Below are 22,960 nucleotides of genomic sequence, written 5' to 3' on the forward strand. Positions count from 1 at the left end.
ACTATAGCTTCAGATAGCACGCCTGTGCAAGCGACAAGGCAAAATCACGAGCCTAATATAACAGGAAACTCGTTGTCTTCAGAAAATGGAAGGGAAAGGGGATTACCACATCCAAATGTCTCTAACAGGGCAATAGCTCCTGGGAAGGCCGCTAATATCTTAGCCAGTTGGCGACTAAAATTTGACGGATCCAAAGACGCTATGCACGTCGACGAATTCCTGTACAGGGTTCGTTCACTTACATCCTCCACTTTAAATAACGATTACGAATTACTCTGTGACAATATGCATCTGCTTTTCTCGTCTAAAGCCAGCGATTGGTTTTGGAACTTCCATAGAAAGAACCCACAGTTTTCTTGGCAAACTTTTTCTGCCTCGTTCAGACAACGATTCGATGATGCTAAAGATGATTTCGACTTGTGGGAGTTGATTAGAAAACGCCGTCAGAGAGAGGGTGAATCGTTTGACGATTACCAGACGGCCGTCGAAGAATTAGTGTCCAGGCTCTCACACGAGGTTAGCGAAAATAAGTTAGTAGACATTTTAAAACGTAACGCAAAAACGGCCCTCAGATATGAACTCTTGCATCTCAAAATCAGCGATCGAACTGGCCTGAGAGAAGAAGTTCGCAAGCATGAAAACTTCTGTAAAGACAACCATAACCCTTTTCCACGAGGTAAATTCAGCAAACCGAATGTAGCAGAAATACTTACGGACAATGAAGATATGGAGGAAGAAGACGTTTCGCAGATTTATCGTAAGAAACTAGTATGCTGGAACTGCGACCAGGAAGGGCATCGTTTTGATGATTGTTTAGGAGAAAGGCGAATTTTCTGCTATGGGTGTGGTGCTAAGGATATTTATAAACCTCGATGCGTCAAATGTAACCCAGCGAAAAACTTGAAACGGGATGTACCGACCGGAGCCCAGTCAGTACATCCGACCAAGAACAGCAACTAAACGAAAGTAAACCAACTACCTTTAGAGGGCTTTCCGAAGGGGTAGTTGACGTAAAACCGGATATGATACTACACCAAATTTGTACAGGTATAGATGTAGCGACTCAAACGATGGAGAGCAAAGAGTTAGATTCAGAAAATGTGAATACGTGGTTTAAATTGATAGTTAAGCCCAAACGATCGACGGTCCGGAGACGAGCGTTCTGGAAAAAGGTCCAATCTGTTCGAAAACGTTTAGTCTCAGCAGTTATTCTGAGTTCAGATAACCGATTGTACACGGAGGTAATGATCGAAGGGCAAACTTATAAGGCTTTGCTGGATTCAGGAGCAACCATTAGTTGTTTGGGTGGGAGAGCAGCAACCTTTTTAGCACATCACCCACAGTCTCAGAAGTGTTTGGGAACCATACGCACTGCCAGCAACGAAGCTTGTACCGTAGTGTCCAAATTGGTGGTCCCGATTGAATTCCGTAAAATAGTTAAGGAAGTAGAGTTCTTTATCATACCAGATTTAAAGCAAGATGTTTATTTAGGAGTTGACTTTTGGAAAGATTTCGGTCTTCTATCCCAATTATTGACCCGAGAAGGAACTGTGAGCTGTTTGGAGAATAGAGACGACACGATTATGAACGAAACGCCTAAAATGCATTCCCTAAATGAAGAACAAAGGAACCAATTAGAGGCGGTAATAAGAACCTTCCCGTCATATGAATGCGACGGACTAGGTCGTACACACCTAATACAACATTCTATGGTAATCAATGCCGAAGTACCCGTCAAACAACGACATTGGCCATTTCCCCCGCGAAAGAGAAAGTGATGTTCGAAAAAGTAGAGAAGATGATTAAGCTGGGCGTGATAGAACCTTCAAATAGTCCATGGAGTAGCAATTGCGTCCTAGTAAAGAAAGGGAACAAGAATAGGTTATGCCTTGATTCTCGAGAGATCAACAAATATACCCGAAAAGATGCATACCCTCTTCCCCACATAGATGGGATACTCAGTCGATTGCCACCTGCCAAATACATAACGGGACTCGATATGAAGCATGCTTATTGGCAAATTCCCATAGAGGAGTCTTCACGCCAATACACCGCGTTTACCATACCTAACCGACCGCTGTATCAATACAAAGTTATGCCTTTTGGTCTAACCAATTCCTCACAAACCCTCTGTCGTTTAATGGATAAGGTAATACCTGCTAACTTGCGTACGAGAGTGTTTGTTTACCTCGATGACTTACTAATTTTATCAGACGATTTCGAATCCCATTTAATGTTACTGAGAGAAGTTGCAGTACACTTACGAAAGGCTAATCTTACGATAAACATTGCCAAATCGCACTTTTGCATGCGTGAGATTAAGTATCTGGGGTTCATCATTGGATACGGACAGGTAAAGACGGATCCGAGTAAAATTGAAGCTATTAAAGAATTCCCCGTTCCCAAGACGGTGAAACAATTGCGACGATTCCTTGGTCTTGCTGGGTGGTACCGTCGTTTCGTCGACAATTATGCAACGGTAAGTTGCGCCCTCACAGAACTATTAAAGAAACCGAAAGCGAATGCGTGGAACCCTTTGGCCAATCAGGCATTTGAAAAACTTAAACAGTGCTTGACGTCAGCTCCCATTTTGTCTACTCCTGATTTCTCAAAACCCTTTTTGCTTTTATGTGATGCTAGTACTGTAGGAATTGGTTGTGTGTTAGCTCAGAAAAACGAAGAAGGAGAAGAATTACCCGTAGCATTCATGTCCGAGAAGCTATCTAAAGCTCAGAAAAACTACTCAGTCACGGAATTAGAATGTTTAGCGGTGATAAAGGGAATTAAAAAGTTTCGTGCTTATGTAGAAGGTCAGGCATTCGAGGTGATAACCGATCATGCCTCATTACAATGGCTTATGCGTCAGAAGGAGTTGTCTGGTAGATTAGCTCGATGGGCCATAAAACTACAGGGATTCTCTTTTGAGATAACGCACCGGAAGGGCTCACTAAACGTGGTAGCGGATGCCCTATCGCGTAAAGAGGAAATTACTGTTTCTGAAATGGAAGAGCAGGGTCCGATAGTTGATCTATCTGCCGCAGAATTTAAATCACCAGAATATATGACCTTAATTGATAATATTCGCGCTAAGCAAGACAAATTACCAGACTTGAAGATTCTCAATGATTTTGTCTACAAAAGAACCGAACCTGATCAGGGAAATAATGGTGTAGATAATCTATCTTGGAAATTGTGGATTCCTAGGGAACTCACCCAAGGTGTAATCTCACGGGCCCATGACCCGCCCAATGCCGCCCACAGTGGAGTAGGGAAAACCATCGAAAAGATTAAAAGATATTTGTTTTGGCCAAAAATGAACAAGCAAATTCGTGAGTATGTAGCTCATTGGCAAAGACTATGAGTTGCTTCGCCACTTAAGACTCTTATCGGAGGATAGCCGCATTAGTTATCCGGAAGCACTACAATTTATTTGCGAATCGGCAAAGAAAAAGGTGAAAGAGTCACATGAACAAAATGCTAGGCGATATAATCTACGCTGTCGGAAAGTAGAGTTTAAGGTTGGAGAGCCAGTACTTGCCCGCAATTTCTGCCAAAGCAATGCTATTAAAAAGTTCAATGCAAAGTTAGCGCCGGTTTTTATTTCAGCCGTGGTATCTAGACGAGTTGGCTCATCCTATTATCAAAAGAAAGAACGAACAGGGTAAAAACTTAGGAATATTTCACCTCAAAGACATACAAGTGAAACACTAGGCAACTGTCCTTTTTCCGTTTAGGCTTCGCCAGTTAAAACTAGCGCTTCATCAACTGTGGTGTAGTGGCCAGTTGTGACTCTGAAACTCCAGAGAACAGCTTGGGAAGTACGGCCCTCGCGTTTAACATTAACTCTGCTCTTTACAAAAACAAGATAAGAGATCAATTACAAGAGAGCAGTAGTTAAAGCTTCCATTGAAGAGCTTAATGTCTAATTTAGAGAAGCAGCGTGGATCTGTGGGAGTTATGTTTTAAAGCTTTACTAGAAATCATACGATTACTCCGTTAGTCGTGGAAGCTATGTGTAAGCTTTGCTTAGCATCGTACGATTACTCCGTTATCTAGAGAAGCAAGGTGTAAGCTTTGTCTAAAATCGTACGATTACCCCGTTGGTTGTGGAAGGTAAAGTTCCGATCGTAAGGGCTAATGCAAGTAATAGAACTTCTGGCTAGATCATTGCTATAGTGAAGCTGTGCGAATTCGGATGTGTCTTTTTATACAAATATATAGATCCAAGTGAATTTGAAAACGTTGTGAAATCAAACACGTGCCAAGTAAATTGAAGTTCTGGTGGACTACATTATTCCTTTTGGATTAAGAAAAAATAAAAGGTATTTGGACCTTACAATAGTGACACAGCTTTAACAGTCTCGTATCATAGGGCTGGAAATCTTACTACGTTCGACACTGGGAAAGAAAAACCAATTGACCCCCCCTCCAAGAACGAGGTCGTCAAAGTCCATCGATTTCTTAGTAGATCTGGGAAAGACCTCGGATTTCCCAGGAACCAGCATCTACATAAACCAACGATAACTACAACCAAATAAACCAGAAAGAGCCGTCCGAAGATATACTAGAGTGAAACCCGAAGTTATGTGGAGGCATACTTGAGCTGAAGTACATTTTGGAGTAAGACGAGAAGAATTGGTTTCTTGCGAATTCGGAGAAACTAATACGCTCGTCACCCTTCTCGCTTATGAATTAAGCGCGCGGCTAAGGCTTTCGCATGTAGTTCTTCGCAGTGTGTGGAGTGGTTCTCAAACTGTGAAAATAAAACATCATTCTGCGGCGATCCACACTGCCGTTTAATAGTCGTCGTGTGAAAATGTACCAAAGTATTAGTTTTGAGTCTCGTCATGAGATTTTCCATTTATTAAAGATTAGGCTACGCACTAACTATTTTTGTATTGTATAGATTTAAAAAGAAAGAAAAACCAATAATGTATATAATTACCCATAATTAGAAATTAGCGCAAATGAAAACCACATTTTTTTTAAGATCAGCCGTTGAGTGGCAAATCGTCGTCGTACGGGTATGGAAATGTAAAGAAAATCGGTGTTTCATCCGAATTAGAAGTGAAGACCTGTATATTCATAATTTTTCTCCCTTCCTCAGAATATGTTCCTACGTCGCCCCTTGAGCTCAACGGACACGCCGGATAATTCGTATAAAGTATGAGTGAGTTACGAACTTCCTTTAACGGAATTCTCGAGTATTTTCGAAATGTATATCTGTCTTATAAAACTTCTATTCCGGTATATGAAACAACCATCTCCGTGCCATAATTTAAAGCGGATCGGCCACTAATTTTTCGTTCTCGTTTGCCTTCTAGTTATATAATTATCATATTTTTCTCTTTTTTCCAATTTAATTTCTTTTACGCCATATTCTCTACACATAAGTCCTATATACATATACACATATAACTAGGTATAACTGGATACTATTTCCTCCTTCTTTATTTAATTACTTTATGCTAAGTTTATACTTATCTGGAAAACCATGAAGTCCAAACCCTTAAATTTTGAATTATTAAATAATAATTAGTAGATAATAATGGAACATTAAACCTTTCGTGTTTGTCCTGAGTAGAGCATGAGGAAGTCCGATGATCAAATAGAGATGCGCTCGATTAGGGTTATGCTGTCGATTAAACGGCATACAAAGGTAGGGAGGGTAGAGAAGGGGTCAAAGTCATCTGAGTTCCCCAAGAGCGACGGAATATAGCCTGACTATTTGTCGGTAGTCGATTAACCAGTTAGTTAAAATTCACATTCTTTTCTTTTTGATTTCTTTTGTAGAGTTCCTTTTGAACATTAAATCAAGTGTACCTAAAACATCTTTGCGAATGTGTTCGTACAGCAGAGAGGAGAGTAGGAAAGATCCCACGACATTCCGGCGAGCTAGTTAGAGCATAGCTAAAGGTACACGTTCCGAAATCCTGCTATACTATTGGTGTCTGACCGTCAAAAAAAGTATGTACAACCTCAATTCGTACATACAATCTCACACCTCTACGAATATGAATTTCTGGCACATTACATAGATTGGCGCCCAACGTGGGGCCAGAGTACGAGTTACTACTGGTTAAAACCCCCAAAAACTTTGCTCGTTGCAATTTTAAATTCCACATTAAAATTAATACTTCCCGTCCAACTACTGTAACGGAGGATATTGATGGAATTTTGGGTTTAAGATTCTGAGTTTCGGAATACCTAACCAAATAGAATCCGCCAGGTAGCAAGGGATGGAAACTGATATTTTTTTTTGTTACCAGAATTAATTTGCGAATATACGACAGCTATTCACAAAGGCGGATAGGTCGGCCAAATTATAGTAGGATAACCCCAAAAGAGTTTATGAGGGAAGAGTATCGATGGCTTTCGGAAGTCTAATTTTCTAGATATAGATTTGGAAATTAGCCATTGCCAAGGTTACTGACCACATAAACATACCATAGACCAAATTAGATTTCATTGAGGTTATATTCCGGCGACAAGAGAAAGCGTATATCGGACGGAGTCAAGCTCAAAAAGGACAAATATTGGGTATTTAGGAAAATTTTGTAGAATTTATTGAATCTTTGGTCCTATAATTAGGGATTTCCACATTTAGTGATCAGAACTCGTATTACTGGGTTACCTTAACATGTCACCAGTACAACGTACCCCAGGGGGCAAGGCGTCGGGTGACGTAGACGCCCAGATCTGTGGTATATGTCAAGAAGCCATAAGAAGAAGTCAACTAATATGTACTGCATCTTGTGGGCACAGGTATCATGATACTTGCATGAAAGAATTCGTGAAAAATAACAGAAATTGCCCCGTATGTAGGGCGGAGTTGAATCCGGAGGAACTTTCGTTTGATGAGAATACTCTAGCAGCCGAATTACCACCCGACATGGGTTCGTGTATAGTGCCGTTAGAAGGGGGATCCAACCCGGAGTCAAACGCTTCAGAGAGAGGACTTCAAAAGTCAAGAGGGGCTAGGCCTAAACAGGGACGGGGAACTACATCGCGCAGAGGGATGCATACTAGGTTGCAGTCTCAACAATTTCGGGATAATTCTTTGGGCAGTATCAGCCATAGGTCGGGCGAAGGAGATATGTCGGAAAGAACCCTTGAGGTTATACAAGCCCTGATAAAAGGTGAGCAGAAAGATATGATGGTGGAGCTAAGTTCATTCGCTAAGAATTTGATCGAAGAAAATCTACGCGGACAATTAGTTAGGATGACTATAGCTTCAGATAGCACGCCTGTGCAAGCGACAAGGCAAAATCACGAGCCTAATATAACAGGAAACTCGTTGTCTTCAGAAAATGGAAGGGAAAGGGGATTACCACATCCAAATGTCTCTAACAGGGCAATAGCTCCTGGGAAGGCCGCTAATATCTTAGCCAGTTGGCGACTAAAGTTTGACGGATCCAAAGACGCTATGCACGTCGACGGCAAAAAACGGCCCTCAGATATGAACTCTTGCATCTCAAAATCAGCGATCGAACTGGCCTGAGAGAAGAAGTTCGCAAGCATGAAAACTTCTGTAAAGACAACCATAACCCTTTACCACGAGGTAAATTCAGCAAACCGAATGTAGCAGAAATATTTACGGACAATGAAGATATGGAGGAAGAAGACGTTTCGCAGATTTATCGTAAGAAACTAGTATGCTGGAACTGCGACCAGGAAGGGCATCGTTTTGATGATTGTTTAGGAGAAAGGCGAATTTTCTGCTATGGGTGTGGTGCTAAGGATATTTATAAACCTCGATGCGTCAAATGTAACCCAGCGAAAAACTTGAAACGGGATGTACCGACCGGAGCCCAGTCAGTACATCCGACCAAGAACAGCAACTAAACGAAAGTAAACCAACTACCTTTAGAGGGCTTTCCGAAGGGGTAGTTGACGTAAAACCGGATATGATACTACACCAAATTTGTACAGGTATAGATGTAGCGACTCAAACGATGGAGAGCAAAGAGTTAGATTCAGAAAATGTGAATACGTGGTTTAAATTGATAGTTAAGCCCAAACGATCGACGGTCCGGAGACGAGCGTTCTGGAAAAAGGTCCAATCTGTTCGAAAACGTTTAGTCTCAGCAGTTATTCTGAGTTCAGATAACCGATTGTACACGGAGGTAATGATCGAAGGGCAAACTTATAAGGCTTTGCTGGATTCAGGAGCAACCATTAGTTGTTTGGGTGGGAGAGCAGCAACCTTTTTAGCACATCACCCACAGTCTCAGAAGTGTTTGGGAACCATACGCACTGCCAGCAACGAAGCTTGTACCGTAGTGTCCAAATTGGTGGTCCCGATTGAATTCCGTAAAATAGTTAAGGAAGTAGAGTTCTTTATCATACCAGATTTAAAGCAAGATGTTTATTTAGGAGTTGACTTTTGGAAAGATCTCGGTCTTCTATCCCAATTATTGACCCGAGAAGGAACTGTGAGCTGTTTGGAGAATAGAGACGACACGATTATGAAGGAAACGCCTAAAATGCATTCCCTAAATGAAGAACAAAGGAACCAATTAGAGGCGGTAATAAGAACCTTCCCGTCATATGAATGCGACGGACTAGGTCGTACACACCTAATACAACATTCTATGGTAATCAATGCCGAAGTACCCGTCAAACAACGACATTGGCCCATTTCCCCCGCGAAAGAGAAAGTGATGTTCGAAAAAGTAGAGAAGATGATTAAGCTGGGCGTGATAGAACCTTCAAATAGTCCATGGAGTAGAAATTGCGTCCTAGTAAAGAAAGGGAACAAGAATAGGTTATGCCTTGATTCTCGAGAGATCAACAAATATACCCGAAAAGATGCATACCCTCTTCCCCACATAGATGGGATACTCAGTCGATTGCCACCTGCCAAATACATAACGGGACTCGATATGAAGCATGCTTATTGGCAAATTCCCATAGAAGAGTCTTCACGCCAATACACCGCGTTTACCATACCTAACCGACCGCTGTATCAATACAAAGTTATGCCTTTTGGTCTAACCAATTCCTCACAAACCCTCTGTCGTTTAATGGATAAGGTAATACCTGCTAACTTGCGTACGAGAGTGTTTGTTTACCTCGATGACTTACTAATTTTATCAGACGATTTCGAATCCCATTTAATGTTACTGAGAGAAGTTGCAGTACACTTACGAAAGGCTAATCTTACGATAAACATTGCCAAATCGCACTTTTGCATGCGTGAGATTAAGTATCTGGGGTTCATCATTGGATACGGACAGGTAAAGACGGATCCGAGTAAAATTGAAGCTATTAAAGAATTCCCCGTTCCCAAGACGGTGAAACAATTGCGACGATTCCTTGGTCTTGCTGGGTGGTACCGTCGTTTCGTCGACAATTATGCAACGGTAAGTTGCGCCCTCACAGAACTATTAAAGAAACCGAAAGCGTATGCGTGGAACCCTTTGGCCAATCAGGCATTTGAAAAACTTAAACAGTGCTTGACGTCAGCTCCCATTTTGTCTACTCCTGATTTCTCAAAACCCTTTTTGCTTTTATGTGATGCTAGTACTGTAGGAATTGGTTGTGTGTTAGCTCAGAAAAACGAAGAAGGCGAAGAATTACCCGTAGCATTCATGTCCGAGAAGCTATCTAAAGCTCAGAAAAACTACTCAGTCACGGAATTAGAATGTTTAGCGGTGATAAAGGGAATTAAAAAGTTTCGTGCTTATGTAGAAGGTCAGGCATTCGAGGTGATAACCGATCATGCCTCATTACAATGGCTTATGCGTCAGAAGGAGTTGTCTGGTAGATTAGCTCGATGGGCCATAAAACTACAGGGATTCTCTTTTGAGATAACGCACCGGAAGGGCTCACTAAACGTGGTAGCGGATGCCCTATCGCGTAAAGAGGAAATTACTGTTTCTGAAATGGAAGAGCAGGGTCCGATAGTTGATCTATCTGCCGCAGAATTTAAATCACCAGAATATATGACCTTAATTGATAATATTCGCGCTAAGCAAGACAAATTACCAGACTTGAAGATTCTCAATGATTTTGTCTACAAAAGAACCGAACCTGATCAGGGAAATAATGGTGTAGATAATCTATCTTGGAAATTGTGGATTCCTAGGGAACTCACCCAAGGTGTAATCTCACGGGCCCATGACCCGCCCAATGCCGCCCACAGTGGAGTAGGGAAAACCATCGAAAAGATTAAAAGATATTTGTTTTGGCCAAAAATGAACAAGCAAATTCGTGAGTATGTAGCTCATTGGCAAAGACTATGAGTTGCTTCGCCACTTAAGACTCTTATCGGAGGATAGCCGCATTAGTTATCCGGAAGCACTACAATTTATTTGCGAATCGGCAAAGAAAAAGGTGAAAGAGTCACATGAACAAAATGCTAGGCGATATAATCTACGCTGTCGGAAAGTAGAGTTTAAGGTTGGAGAGCCAGTACTTTCCCGCAATTTCTGCCAAAGCAATGCTATTAAAAAGTTCAATGCAAAGTTAGCGCCGGTTTTTATTTCAGCCGTGGTATCTAGACGAGTTGGCTCATCCTATTATCAAAAGAAAGAACGAACAGGGTAAGAACTTAGGAATATTTCACCTTAAAGACATACAAGTGAAACACTAGGCAACTGTCCTTTTTCCGTTTAGGCTTCGCCAGTTAAAACTAGCGCTTCATCAACTGTGGTGTAGTGGCCAGTTGTGACTCTGAAACTCCAGAGAACAGCTTGGGAAGTACGGCCCTCGCGTTTAACATTAACTCTGCTCTTTACAAAAACAAGATAAGAGATCAATTACAAGAGAGCAGTAGTTAAAGCTTCCATTGAAGAGCTTAATGTCTAATTTAGAGAAGCAGCGTGGATCTGTGGGAGTTATGTTTTAAAGCTTTACTAGAAATCATACGATTACTCCGTTAGTCGTGGAAGCTATGTGTAAGCTTTGCTTAGCATCGTACGATTACTCCGTTATCTAGAGAAGCAAGGTGTAAGCTTTGTCTAAAATCGTACGATTACCCCGTTGGTTGTGGAAGGTAAAGTTCCGATCGTAAGGGCTAATGCAAGTAATAGAACTTCTGGCTAGATCATTGCTATAGTGAAGCTGTGCGAATTCGGATGTGTCTTTTTATACAAATATATAGATCCAAGTGAATTTGAAAACGTTGTGAAATCAAACACGTGCCAAGTAAATTGAAGTTCTGGTGGACTACATTATTCCTTTTGGATTAAGAAAAAATAAAAGGTATTTGGACCTTACAATAGTGACACAGCTTTAACAGTCTCGTATCATAGGGCTGGAAATCTTACTACGTTCGACACTGGGAAAGAAAAACCAATTGACCCCCCCTCCAAGAACGAGGTCGTCAAAGTCCATCGATTTCTTAGTAGATCTGGGAAAGACCTCGGATTTCCCAGGAACCAGCATCTACATAAACCAACGATAACTACAACCAAATAAACCAGAAAGAGCCGTCCGAAGATATACTAGAGTGAAACCCGAAGTTATGTGGAGGCATACTTGAGCTGAAGTACATTTTGGAGTAAGACGAGAAGAATGGTTTTCTTGCGAATTCGGAGAAACTAATACGCTCGTCACCCTTCTCGCTTATGAATTAAGCGCGCGGCTAAGGCTTTCGCATGTAGTTCTTCGCAGTGTGTGGAGTGGTTCTCAAACTGTGAAAATAAAACATCATTCTGCGGCGATCCACACTGCCGTTTAATAGTCGTCGTGTGAAAATGTACCAAAGTATTAGTTTTGAGTCTCGTCATGAGATTTTCCATTTATTAAAGATTAGGCTACGCACTAACTATTTTTGTATTGTATAGATTTAAAAAGAAAAAAAAACCAATAATGTATATAATTACCCATAATTAGAAATTAGCGCAAATGAAAACCACATTTTTTTTAAGATCAGCCGTTGAGTGGCAAATCGTCGTCGTACGGGTATGGAAATGTAAAGAAAATCGGTGTTTCATCCGAATTAGAAGTGAAGACCTGTATATTCATAATTTTTCTCCCTTCCTCAGAATATGTTCCTACGTCGCCCCTTGAGCTCAACGGACACGCCGGATAATTCGTATAAAGTATGAGTGAGTTACGAACTTCCTTTAACGGAATTCTCGAGTATTTTCGAAATGTATATCTGTCTTATAAAACTTCTATTCCGGTATATGAAACAACCATCTCCGTGCCATAATTTAAAGCGGATCGGCTACTAATTTTTCGTTCTCGTTTGCCTTCTAGTTATATAATTATCATATTTTTCTCTTTTTTCCAATTTAATTTCTTTTACGCCATATTCTCTACACATAAGTCCTATATACATATACACATATAACTAGGTATAACTGGATACTATTTCCTCCTTCTTTATTTAATTACTTTATGCTAAGTTTATACTTATCTGGAAAACCATGAAGTCCAAACCCTTAAATTTTGAATTATTAAATAATAATTAGTTGATAATAATGGAACATTAAACCTTTCGTGTTTGTCCTGAGTAGAGCATGAGGAAGTCCGATGATCAAATAGAGATGCGCTCGATTAGGGTTATGCTGTCGATTAAACGGCATACAAAGGTAGGGAGGGTAGAGAAGGGGTCAAAGTCATCTGAGTTCCCCAAGAGCGACGGAATATAGCCTGACTATTTGTCGGTAGTCGATTAACCAGTTAGTTAAAATTCACATTCTTTTCTTTTTGATTTCTTTTGTAGAGTTCCTTTTGAACATTAAATCAAGTGTACCTAAAACATCTTTGCGAATGTGTTCGTACAGCAGAGAGGAGAGTAGGAAAGATCCCACGACATTCCGGCGAGCTAGTTAGAGCATAGCTAAAGGTACACGTTCCGAAATCCTGCTATACTATTGGTGTCTGACCGTCAAAAAAAGTATGTACAACCTCAATTCGTACATACAATCTCACACCTCTACGAATATGAATTTCTGGCACATTACATAGATTGGCGCCCAACGTGGGGCCAGAGTACGAGTTACTACTGGTTAAAACCCCCAAAAACTTTGCTCGTTGCAATTTTAAATTCCACATTAAAATTAATACTTCCCGTCCAACTACTGTAACGGAGGATATTGATGGAATTTTGGGTTTAAGATTCTGAGTTTCGGAATTCCTAACCAAATAGAATCCGCCAGGTAGCAAGGGATGGAAACTGATATTTTTTTTTGTTACCAGAATTAATTTGCGAATATACGACAGCTATTCACAAAGGCGGATAGGTCGGCCAAATTATAGTAGGATAACCCCAAAAGAGTTTATGAGGGAAGAGTATCGATGGCTTTCGGAAGTCTAATTTTCTAGATATAGATTTGGAAATTAGCCATTGCCAAGGTTACTGACCACATAAACATACCATAGACCAAATTAGATTTCATTGAGGTTATATTCCGGCGACAAGAGAAAGCGTATATCGGACGGAGTCAAGCTCAAAAAGGACAAATATTGGGTATTTAGGAAAATTTTGTAGAATTTATTGAATCTTTGGTCCTATAATTAGGGATTTCCACATTTAGTGATCAGAACTCGTATTACTGGGTTACCTTAACATGTCACCAGTACAACGTACCCCAGGGGGCAAGGCGTCGGGTGACGTAGACGCCCAGATCTGTGGTATATGTCAAGAAGCCATAAGAAGAAGTCAACTAATATGTACTGCATCTTGTGGGCACAGGTATCATGATACTTGCATGAAAGAATTCGTGAAAAATAACAGAAATTGCCCCGTATGTAGGGCGGAGTTGAATCCGGAGGAACTTTCGTTTGATGAGAATACTCTAGCAGCCGAATTACCACCCGACATGGGTTCGTGTATAGTGCCGTTAGAAGGGGGATCCAACCCGGAGTCAAACGCTTCAGAGAGAGGACTTCAAAAGTCAAGAGGGGCTAGGCCTAAACAGGGACGGGGAACTACATCGCGCAGAGGGATGCATACTAGGTTGCAGTCTCAACAATTTCGGGATAATTCTTTGGGCAGTATCAGCCATAGGTCGGGCGAAGGAGATATGTCGGAAAGAACCCTTGAGGTTATACAAGCCCTGATAAAAGGTGAGCAGAAAGATATGATGGTGGAGCTAAGTTCATTCGCTAAGAATTTGATCGAAGAAAATCTACGCGGACAATTAGTTAGGATGACTATAGCTTCAGATAGCACGCCTGTGCAAGCGACAAGGCAAAATCACGAGCCTAATATAACAGGAAACTCGTTGTCTTCAGAAAATGGAAGGGAAAGGGGATTACCACATCCAAATGTCTCTAACAGGGCAATAGCTCCTGGGAAGGCCGCTAATATCTTAGCCAGTTGGCGACTAAAGTTTGACGGATCCAAAGACGCTATGCACGTCGACGAATTCCTGTACAGGGTTCGTTCACTTACATCCTCCACCTTAAATAACGATTACGAATTACTCTGTGACAATATGCATCTGCTTTTCTCGTCTAAAGCCAGCGATTGGTTTTGGAACTTCCATAGAAAGAACCCACAGTTTTCTTGGCAAACTTTTTCTGCCTCGTTCAGACAACGATTCGATGATGCTAAAGATGATTTCGACTTGTGGGAGTTGATTAGAAAACGCCGTCAGAGAGAGGGTGAATCGTTTGACGATTACCAGACGGCCGTCGAAGAATTAGTGTCCAGGCTCTCACACGAGGTTAGCGAAAATAAGTTAGTAGACATTTTAAAACGTAACGCAAAAACGGCCCTCAGATATGAACTCTTGCATCTCAAAATCAGCGATCGAACTGGCCTGAGAGAAGAAGTTCGCAAGCATGAAAACTTCTGTAAAGACAACCATAACCCTTTTCCACGAGGTAAATTCAGCAAACCGAATGTAGCAGAAATACTTACGGACAATGAAGATATGGAGGAAGAAGACGTTTCGCAGATTTATCGTAAGAAACTAGTATGCTGGAACTGCGACCAGGAAGGGCATCGTTTTGATGATTGTTTAGGAGAAAGGCGAATTTTCTGCTATGGGTGTGGTGCTAAGGATATTTATAAACCTCGATGCGTCAAATGTAACCCAGCGAAAAACTTGAAACGGGATGTACCGACCGGAGCCCAGTCAGTACATCCGACCAAGAACAGCAACTAAACGAAAGTAAACCAACTACCTTTAGAGGGCTTTCCGAAGGGGTAGTTGACGTAAAACCGGATATGATACTACACCAAATTTGTACAGGTATAGATGTAGCGACTCAAACGATGGAGAGCAAAGAGTTAGATTCAGAAAATGTGAATACGTGGTTTAAATTGATAGTTAAGCCCAAACGATCGACGGTCCGGAGACGAGCGTTCTGGAAAAAGGTCCAATCTGTTCGAAAACGTTTAGTCTCAGCAGTTATTCTGAGTTCAGATAACCGATTGTACACGGAGGTAATGATCGAAGGGCAAACTTATAAGGCTTTGCTGGATTCAGGAGCAACCATTAGTTGTTTGGGTGGGAGAGCAGCAACCTTTTTAGCACATCACCCACAGTCTCAGAAGTGTTTGGGAACCATACGCACTGCCAGCAACGAAGCTTGTACCGTAGTGTCCAAATTGGTGGTCCCGATTGAATTCCGTAAAATAGTTAAGGAAGTAGAGTTCTTTATCATACCAGATTTAAAGCAAGATGTTTATTTAGGAGTTGACTTTTGGAAAGATTTCGGTCTTCTATCCCAATTATTGACCCGAGAAGGAACTGTGAGCTGTTTGGAGAATAGAGACGACACGATTATGAAGGAAACGCCTAAAATGCATTCCCTAAATGAAGAACAAAGGAACCAATTAGAGGCGGTAATAAGAACCTTCCCGTCATATGAATGCGACGGACTAGGTCGTACACACCTAATACAACATTCTATGGTAATCAATGCCGAAGTACCCGTCAAACAACGACATTGGCCCATTTCCCCCGCGAAAGAGAAAGTGATGTTCGAAAAAGTAGAGAAGATGATTAAGCTGGGCGTGATAGAACCTTCAAATAGTCCATGGAGTAGCAATTGCGTCCTAGTAAAGAAAGGGAACAAGAATAGGTTATGCCTTGATTCTCGAGAGATCAACAAATATACCCGAAAAGATGCATACCCTCTTCCCCACATAGATGGGATACTCAGTCGATTGCACCTGCCAAATACATAACGGGACTCGATATGAAGCATGCTTATTGGCAAATTCCCATAGAGGAGTCTTCACGCCAATACACCGCGTTTACCATACCTAACCGACCGCTGTATCAATACAAAGTTATGCCTTTTGGTCTAACCAATGCCTCACAAACCCTCTGTCGTTTAATGGATAAGGTAATACCTGCTAACTTGCGTACGAAAGTGTTTGTTTACCTCGATGACTTACTAATTTTATCAGACGATTTCGAATCCCATTTAATGTTACTGAGAGAAGTTGCAGTACACTTACGAAATGCTAATCTTACGATAAATATTGCCAAATCGCACTTTTGCATGCGTGAGATTAAGTATCTGGGGTTCATCATTGGATACGGACAGGTAAAGACGGATCCGATTAAAATTGAAGCTATTAAAGAATTACCCGTTCCCAAGACGGTGAAACAATTGCGACGATTCCTTGGTCTTGCTGGGTGGTACCGTCGTTTCGTCGACAATTATGCAACGGTAAGTTGCGCCCTCACAGAACTATTAAAGAAACCGAAAGCGTATGCGTGGAACCTTTTGGCCAATCAGGCATTTGAAAAACTTAAACAGTGCTTGACGTCAGCTCCCATTTTGTCTACTCCTGATTTCTCAAAACCCTTTTTGCTGTTATGTGATGCTAGTACTGTAGGAATTGGTTGTGTGTTAGCTCAGAAAAACGAAGAAGGAGAAGAATTACCCGTAGCATTCATGTCCGAGAAGCTATCTAAAGCTCAGAAAAACTACTCAGTCACGGAATTAGAATGTTTAGCGGTGATAAAGGGAATTAAAAAGTTTCGTGCTTATGTAGAAGGTCAGGCATTCGAGGTGATAACCGATCATGCCTCATTACAATGGCTTATGCGTCAGAAGGAGTTGTCTGGTAGATTAGCTAGATGGGCCATAAAACTACAGGGATTCTCTTTTGAGATAACGCACCGGAAGTGCTCACTAAACGTGGTAGCGGATGCCCTATCGCGTAAAGAGGAAATTACTGTTTCTGAAATGGAAGAGCAGGGTCCGATAGTTGATCTATCTGCCGCAGAATTTAAATCACCAGAATATATGACCTTAATTGATAATATTCGCGCTAAGCAAGACAAATTACCAGACTTGAAGATTCTCAATGATTTTGTCTACAAAAGAACCGAACCTGATCAGGGAAATAATGGTGTAGATAATCTATCTTGGAAATTGTGGATTCCTAGGGAACTCACCCAAGGTGTAATCTCACGGGCCCATGACCCGCCCAATGCCGCCCACAGTGGAGTAGGGAAAACCATCGAAAAGATTAAAAGATATTTGTTTTGGCCAAAAATGAACAAGCAAATACGTGAGTTTGTAGCTCATTGGCAAAGACTATGAGTTGCTTCGCCACTTAAGACTCTTATCGGAGGATAGCCGCATTAGTTATCCGGAAGCACTACAATTTATTTGCGAATCGGCAAAGAAAAAGGTGAAAGAGTCACATGAACAAAATGCTAGGCGATATAATCTACGCTGTCGGAAAGTAGAGTTTAAGGTTGGAGAGCCAGTACGGCCCTCGCGTTTAACATTAACTCTGCTCTTTACAAAAACAAGATAAGAGATCAATTACAAGAGAGCAGTAGTTAAAGCTTTCATTGAAGAGCTTAATGTCTAATTTAGAGAAGCAGCGTGGATCTGTGGGAGTTATGTTTTAAAGCTTTACTAGAAATCATACGATTACTCCGTTAGTCGTGGAAGCTATGTGTAAGCTTTGCTTAGCATCGTACGATTACTCCGTTATCTAGGGAAGCAAGGTGTAAGCTTTGTCTAAAATCGTACGATTACCCCGTTGGTTGTGGAAGGTAAAGTTCCGATCGTAAGGGCTAATGCAAGTAATAGAACTTCTGGCTAGATCATTGCTATAGTGAAGCTGTGCGAATTCGGATGTGTCTTTTTATACAAATATATAGATCCAAGTGAATTTGAAAACGTTGTGCAATCAAACACGTGCCAAGTAAATTGAAGTTCTGGTGGACTACATTATTCCTTTTGGATTAAGAAAAAATAAAAGGTATTTGGACCTTACAATAGTGACACAGCTTTAACAGTCTCGTATCATAGGGCTGGAAATCTTACTACGTTCGACACTGGGAAAGAAAAAACAATTGACCCCCCCTCCAAGAACGAGGTCGTCAAAGTCCATCGATTTCTTAGTAGATCTGGGAAAGACCTCGGATTTCCCAGGAACCAGCATCTACATAAACCAACGATAACTACAACCAAATAAACCAGAAAGAGCCGTCCGAAGATATACTAGAGTGAAACCCGAAGTTATGTGGAGGCATACTTGAGCTGAAGTACATTTTGGAGTAAGACGAGAAGAATGGTTTTCTTGCGAATTCGGAGAAACTAATATGCCGCGCTCGTCACCCTTCTCGCTTATGAATTAAGCGCGCGGCTAAGGCTTTCGCATGTAGTTCTTCGCAGTGTGTGGAGTGGTTCTCAAACTGTGAAAATAAAACATCATTCTGCGGCGATCCACACTGCCGTTTAATAGTCGTCGTGTGAAAATGTACCAAAGTATTAGTTTTGAGTCTCGTCATGAGATTTTCCATTTATTAAAGATTAGGCTACGCACTAACTATTTTTGTATTGTATAGATTTAAAAAGAAAAAAAAACCAATAATGTATATAATTACCCATAATTAGAAATTAGCGCAAATGAAAACCACATTTTTTTTAAGATCAGCCTTTGAGCGGCAAATCGTCGTCGTACGGGTATGGAAATGTAAAGAAAATCGGTGTTTCATCCGAATTAGAAGTGAAGACCTGTATATTCATAATTTTTCTCCCTTCCTCAGAATATGTTCCTACGTCGCCCCTTGAGCTCAACGGACACGCCGGATAATTCGTATAAAGTATGAGTGAGTTACGAACTTCCTTAAACGGAATTCTCGAGTATTTTCGAAATGTATATCTGTCTTATAAAACTTCTATTCCGGTATATGAAACAACCATCTCCGTGCCATAATTTAAAGCGGATCGGCTACTAATTTTTCTTTCACGTTTGCCTTCTAGTTATATAATTATCATATTTTTCTCTTCTTTCCAATTTAATTTCTTTTACGCCATATTCTCTACACATAAGTCCTATATACATATACACATATAACTAGGTATAACTGGATACTATTTCCTCCTTCTTTATTTAATTACTTTATGCTAAGTTTATACTTATCTGGAAAACCATGAAGTCCAAACCCTTAAATTTTGAATTATTAACTAATAATTAGTAGATAATAATGGAACATTAAACCTTTCGTGCTTGTCCTGAGTAGAGCCTGAGGAAGTCCGATGATCAAATAGAGATGCGCTCGATTAGGGTTATGCTGTCGATTAAACGGCATACAAAGGTAGGGAGGGTAGAGAAGGGGTCAAAGTCATCTGAGTTCCCAAAGAGCGACGGAATATAGCCTGACTATTTGTCGGTAGTCGATTAACCAGTTAGTTAAAATTCACATTCTTTTCTTTTTGATTTCTTTTGTAGAGTTCCTTTTGAACATTAAATCAAGTGTACCTAAAACATCTTTGCGAATGTGTTCGTATAGCAGAGAGGAGAGTAGGAAAGATCCCACGACATTCCGGCGAGCTAGTTAGAGCATAGCTAAAGGTACACGTTCCGAAATCCTGCTATACTATTGGTGTCTGACCGTCAAAAAAAGTATGTACAACCTCCATCCGTACATACAATCTCACACCTCTACGAATATGAATTTCTGGCACATTACATATTGGGAGTGATCAGCTGGATTGTTGGGGTCTTGCGCAACGACATTGTCGAGGTCGACATTGAGGACATGTTCTTCAAAGTTCGTGGCGTGCGAGGGGCCGTTGAACCGGCAGTCGGCGGTGGCATCATTAATTTGCTGCTGCTGCCCGTCCTCGTGGTGGGCGGGGCGTTCTTGCGGGCCGAGCTCTGCTTGGCCTGCCGATAGTTCTCCCATTCGCCAGCCATCAGCTCCAGTATGTTCTCGCCATAAACCAGAAACGGGCCATGCGATTGCACCTCATAGGCGTGCACCAGATCAGTGATCTGCTGCTCAATCTTGGGCAGCTTCGAGGTGATGGCCTTGCGTTCCTTTTCCTCTTTAAGGAACTGGCCGCCACGATTGTTGAAACGATTCGGCTCGTTGGCCTTTGCCTCTAGAGCCTGCATGCGGGACCAAAGTTCTGCACGGCTCTCGTACAGATCGAAAATCTCCTTGTTGCACGTGTAGAAGCTTTTCAGATCATCCAGCTCCAGCTCGTGCAGCTCCAACAGGTCTTCGTTGTAATACTTATTGTAGTAGTTGGAGAAACGCTTGCGCTCCTGCTGGCTCTTGAGCGTTAGATCCCACCACTTGCTTATCTCGACGCGCAGCTGCTCGATGAACGTCTTGAGGTTCTGGCTGCGCAGTGCCTGGCAGCGCTGCAGCTCCGAATGGAGGATGTCATAGGTGCGCTGCGTATTCTCGGTGCACTCGCGCACTCGTCGCATGGCGCTCTTGTCCGTCTCCTGGAGGCGATCCCACAGCACGTAGATCTTCTCGCGCATGTCATGGATTTTGGAGCGCAGCTCCTGGATCTGCTCGGCATAACTGTTGCGCATCTGCCGCAGCCGCTCTAGTGTCTCTGGTGTTAGATTGTGGCTCAGATCGTTCAGTAGGCGATCCTCTGCATCGGTCTGGGGCATCAGCTCGAGCATCTTCATGTCATGCTTGATGGCCTTGCGCAGCTGGTCCAGTTCCGACTGGCGCACTGCGCGCTGAGAGCGCAGGTTGTCGAGATGGTCGCGAAAGCCGTCCATCTCATCGGGCAGGGGCAGCGGGTCCGCCAGTAGAGGGAGCGGCAGTGTGCCCAGCTCTTCGCAGAGCTGCTCCTGCTGGAGCAGCAGCTCCCCGATCTCCGCCCGACGTTTCGAGAGCTCCTCGCGCAGATGCTCAATGCTTTTGTCCAGCTTCAGCTGCCATATGATCAGTGGCACATCGTCGGGCCTCTGACCAATGTCCATCATTTCATGGAGGAGTCGGGTGAGGTCGCTGGCCTCGGCTCGGAGTGCGGCTATGTCATCCAGGATGGCCGCCTGCTTCTCCCGCGACTCGGTCAGCAGATCCGTATAGAAATTATCCGCGTGCGCCTTGAGTTTGTGCAGAAAGTCCTCGCATTTCTTCGGCTCGAACATGAGGGACCACACTGAATGGAGCTGCTCCACATGCTCGCCAGGCATCTCAAGGATCTCTCCCTTGATGGAGGTTGGGTCAACCATAGCCAATTGGAAGGGGTCTTGTATTCGCGAATGGAAGGAATTTATGTGATGTATGCAGGATTTCGATTGCACAATGTGTTGCTCAAGGAAAATGCCTCCGCACAGATAAGTGACGCCTCTCGTGTTGGCACAAATTGCACAATGAAAATTTTGTGTGCTTGATTTGCCTCATGCCTCAAAGCACAAAACAAGTTGATTCTGATTGACGTGCGGCCAAAAAAAACACCTACTTTATATTGCAAATAAGTTCCTTCAAGGTTTTCCAGTTGTAAAGATAATTTAGGATGAGAAATGTGTTTACTGTTGGGCAAATTGATCAGGGAGGAGCGGAAAGCGTTCTCCGTGGGATGATTTAACTCGATGCTAAAGTTCCGAATGAGTCGAGCGATGCCCAGCTCGAGCTTCTTCAGCTTCAAGTCATTTCCCGGGCATTACCCGTTGGAGTCTGTGGCGTTACGAATCCAACGTTCTGGCAGGAACTCAGCAGCCTTGGGGAAGTGCTCCTCGCTTGATAGCAACCTCAGGGGAACCATCGACACACAGGTACCAGCTGGCACTTGGTATCCGCTCAAAACGCTGTCCCGATTGAGAAATCGGCCATTGCCGATGACCAAAGGATAGATCCGTTGTGACTCTTTGATGCAGGCACGTAGATAGGGAACGTTCTTCATCGATGCCTCAGTGAATTCGGAGTCCTTCTCGTGTAGAACCTTCATCACCTCTTTTCGGAGTACGGCCTGCTTCTCCGGATTCTTGGCAAGGCACAGCAAGGCCGCTGTAAAGGTACTTGAGGTCTGGAAAAAAAGGATTTATGAGATAAGGGTAAGTATGAGAACAACAGACTACGTACGGTATCCACTCCGGCCATTAGCATGTCCATGGCCATAACCGTCGCCACCTTTTTGTCGATCTTGAGCAGCTTTTTCAGTACACTCTGCTCGCTCTCAGGGCGGACAACACCCTCCTTGGCCTCTTTCTCTAGACGCTCTATAGCTTCGTCTACATACGCTGAAGTTATTTCTTGAACGCCATCTAGGGACTTCATTAGCTTCATTAGCTTGGGTGTTTTAACGTAACGCCAGATGGAGGGCTTCATCTCCAGATCGGCTGTTAATTCAAAAAAATCGTCCAGGTACTTGAAAAGTAACACAGCCTGGTCGTTATCGCCCGACTCTTTGAGCAGTCTCAACTGCTTGTCCAGAGCCACCACAGAGACTGACTCGAGGGTCCTCCGATTTATAACGTTTAAGAGCTTCATCTGGAGCTTCCTGGGTATCGATATCACGGAGTGCTTTAATACTGTGAAGGGGGGAGAACATACTTGAGCGTAAACAGGGATTTATTATCAGTCATACGCACCGTTGCACAAACTCCTGGTTCACTTGGGACATCTTCTTATAGTAAAGCCGCACGTTCTTCGGCTGCATTAGGACAGGATTTACAGCCGTCATCAGGTATGACGTACCTCCCATCATACCTGGTAAATATAATATGTTTCCATAGTCGTCTTGCAAAGCTTTGAACAATTTCACAATGTCCAGTTTGCTATATTTTCCTCCAGGCATAAAATTCCGAACAGTA

The 22,960-nt window shown here is 42.4% G+C and overlaps 2 protein-coding genes across 2 annotated transcripts; both read right to left on the reverse strand.

Moving 5' to 3' along the window:
• Window positions 1-20,041: 20,041 nt before the first annotated feature.
• Window positions 20,042-20,647, reverse strand: LOC117194483 (protein regulator of cytokinesis 1-like; the record flags this gene model as incomplete). Its single annotated transcript, XM_033399046.1, has 1 exon — window positions 20,042-20,647. A coding segment is annotated over one exon (606 nt), but the record flags the coding sequence as incomplete, so codon positions are not given.
• Window positions 20,648-21,810: 1,163 nt separating this feature from the next.
• LOC117194825 (probable cytochrome P450 12a5, mitochondrial) lies at window positions 21,811-22,637 on the reverse strand. The gene is made up of 2 exons (XM_033399306.1): window positions 22,230-22,637; window positions 21,811-22,173 (listed from the first exon to the last, which is right to left on the reverse strand). The coding sequence occupies exons 1-2, from the start codon at window positions 22,635-22,637 to the stop codon at window positions 21,811-21,813; spliced, it is 771 nt and encodes a 256-aa protein (XP_033255197.1).
• Window positions 22,638-22,960: the final 323 nt, after the last annotated feature.

This window comes from Drosophila miranda (assembly GCF_003369915.1).
Source record: "Drosophila miranda strain MSH22 chromosome Y unlocalized genomic scaffold, D.miranda_PacBio2.1 Contig_Y3_pilon, whole genome shotgun sequence".
In the NCBI taxonomy this organism is placed as follows: domain Eukaryota; kingdom Metazoa; phylum Arthropoda; class Insecta; order Diptera; family Drosophilidae; genus Drosophila; species Drosophila miranda.

Bases quoted from the DNA above. Each gene is read 5' to 3' on its own strand.
- LOC117194825 (XM_033399306.1), bottom strand. From the start codon at position 22,637: ATGAAGCTCTTAAACGTTATAAATCGGAGGACCCTCGAGTCAGTCTCT. The intron at 22,174-22,229 runs GTACGTAGTCTG...CTTTTTTTCCAG, and splicing joins TAATGGCCGGAGTGGATACC to ACCTCAAGTACCTTTACAGC.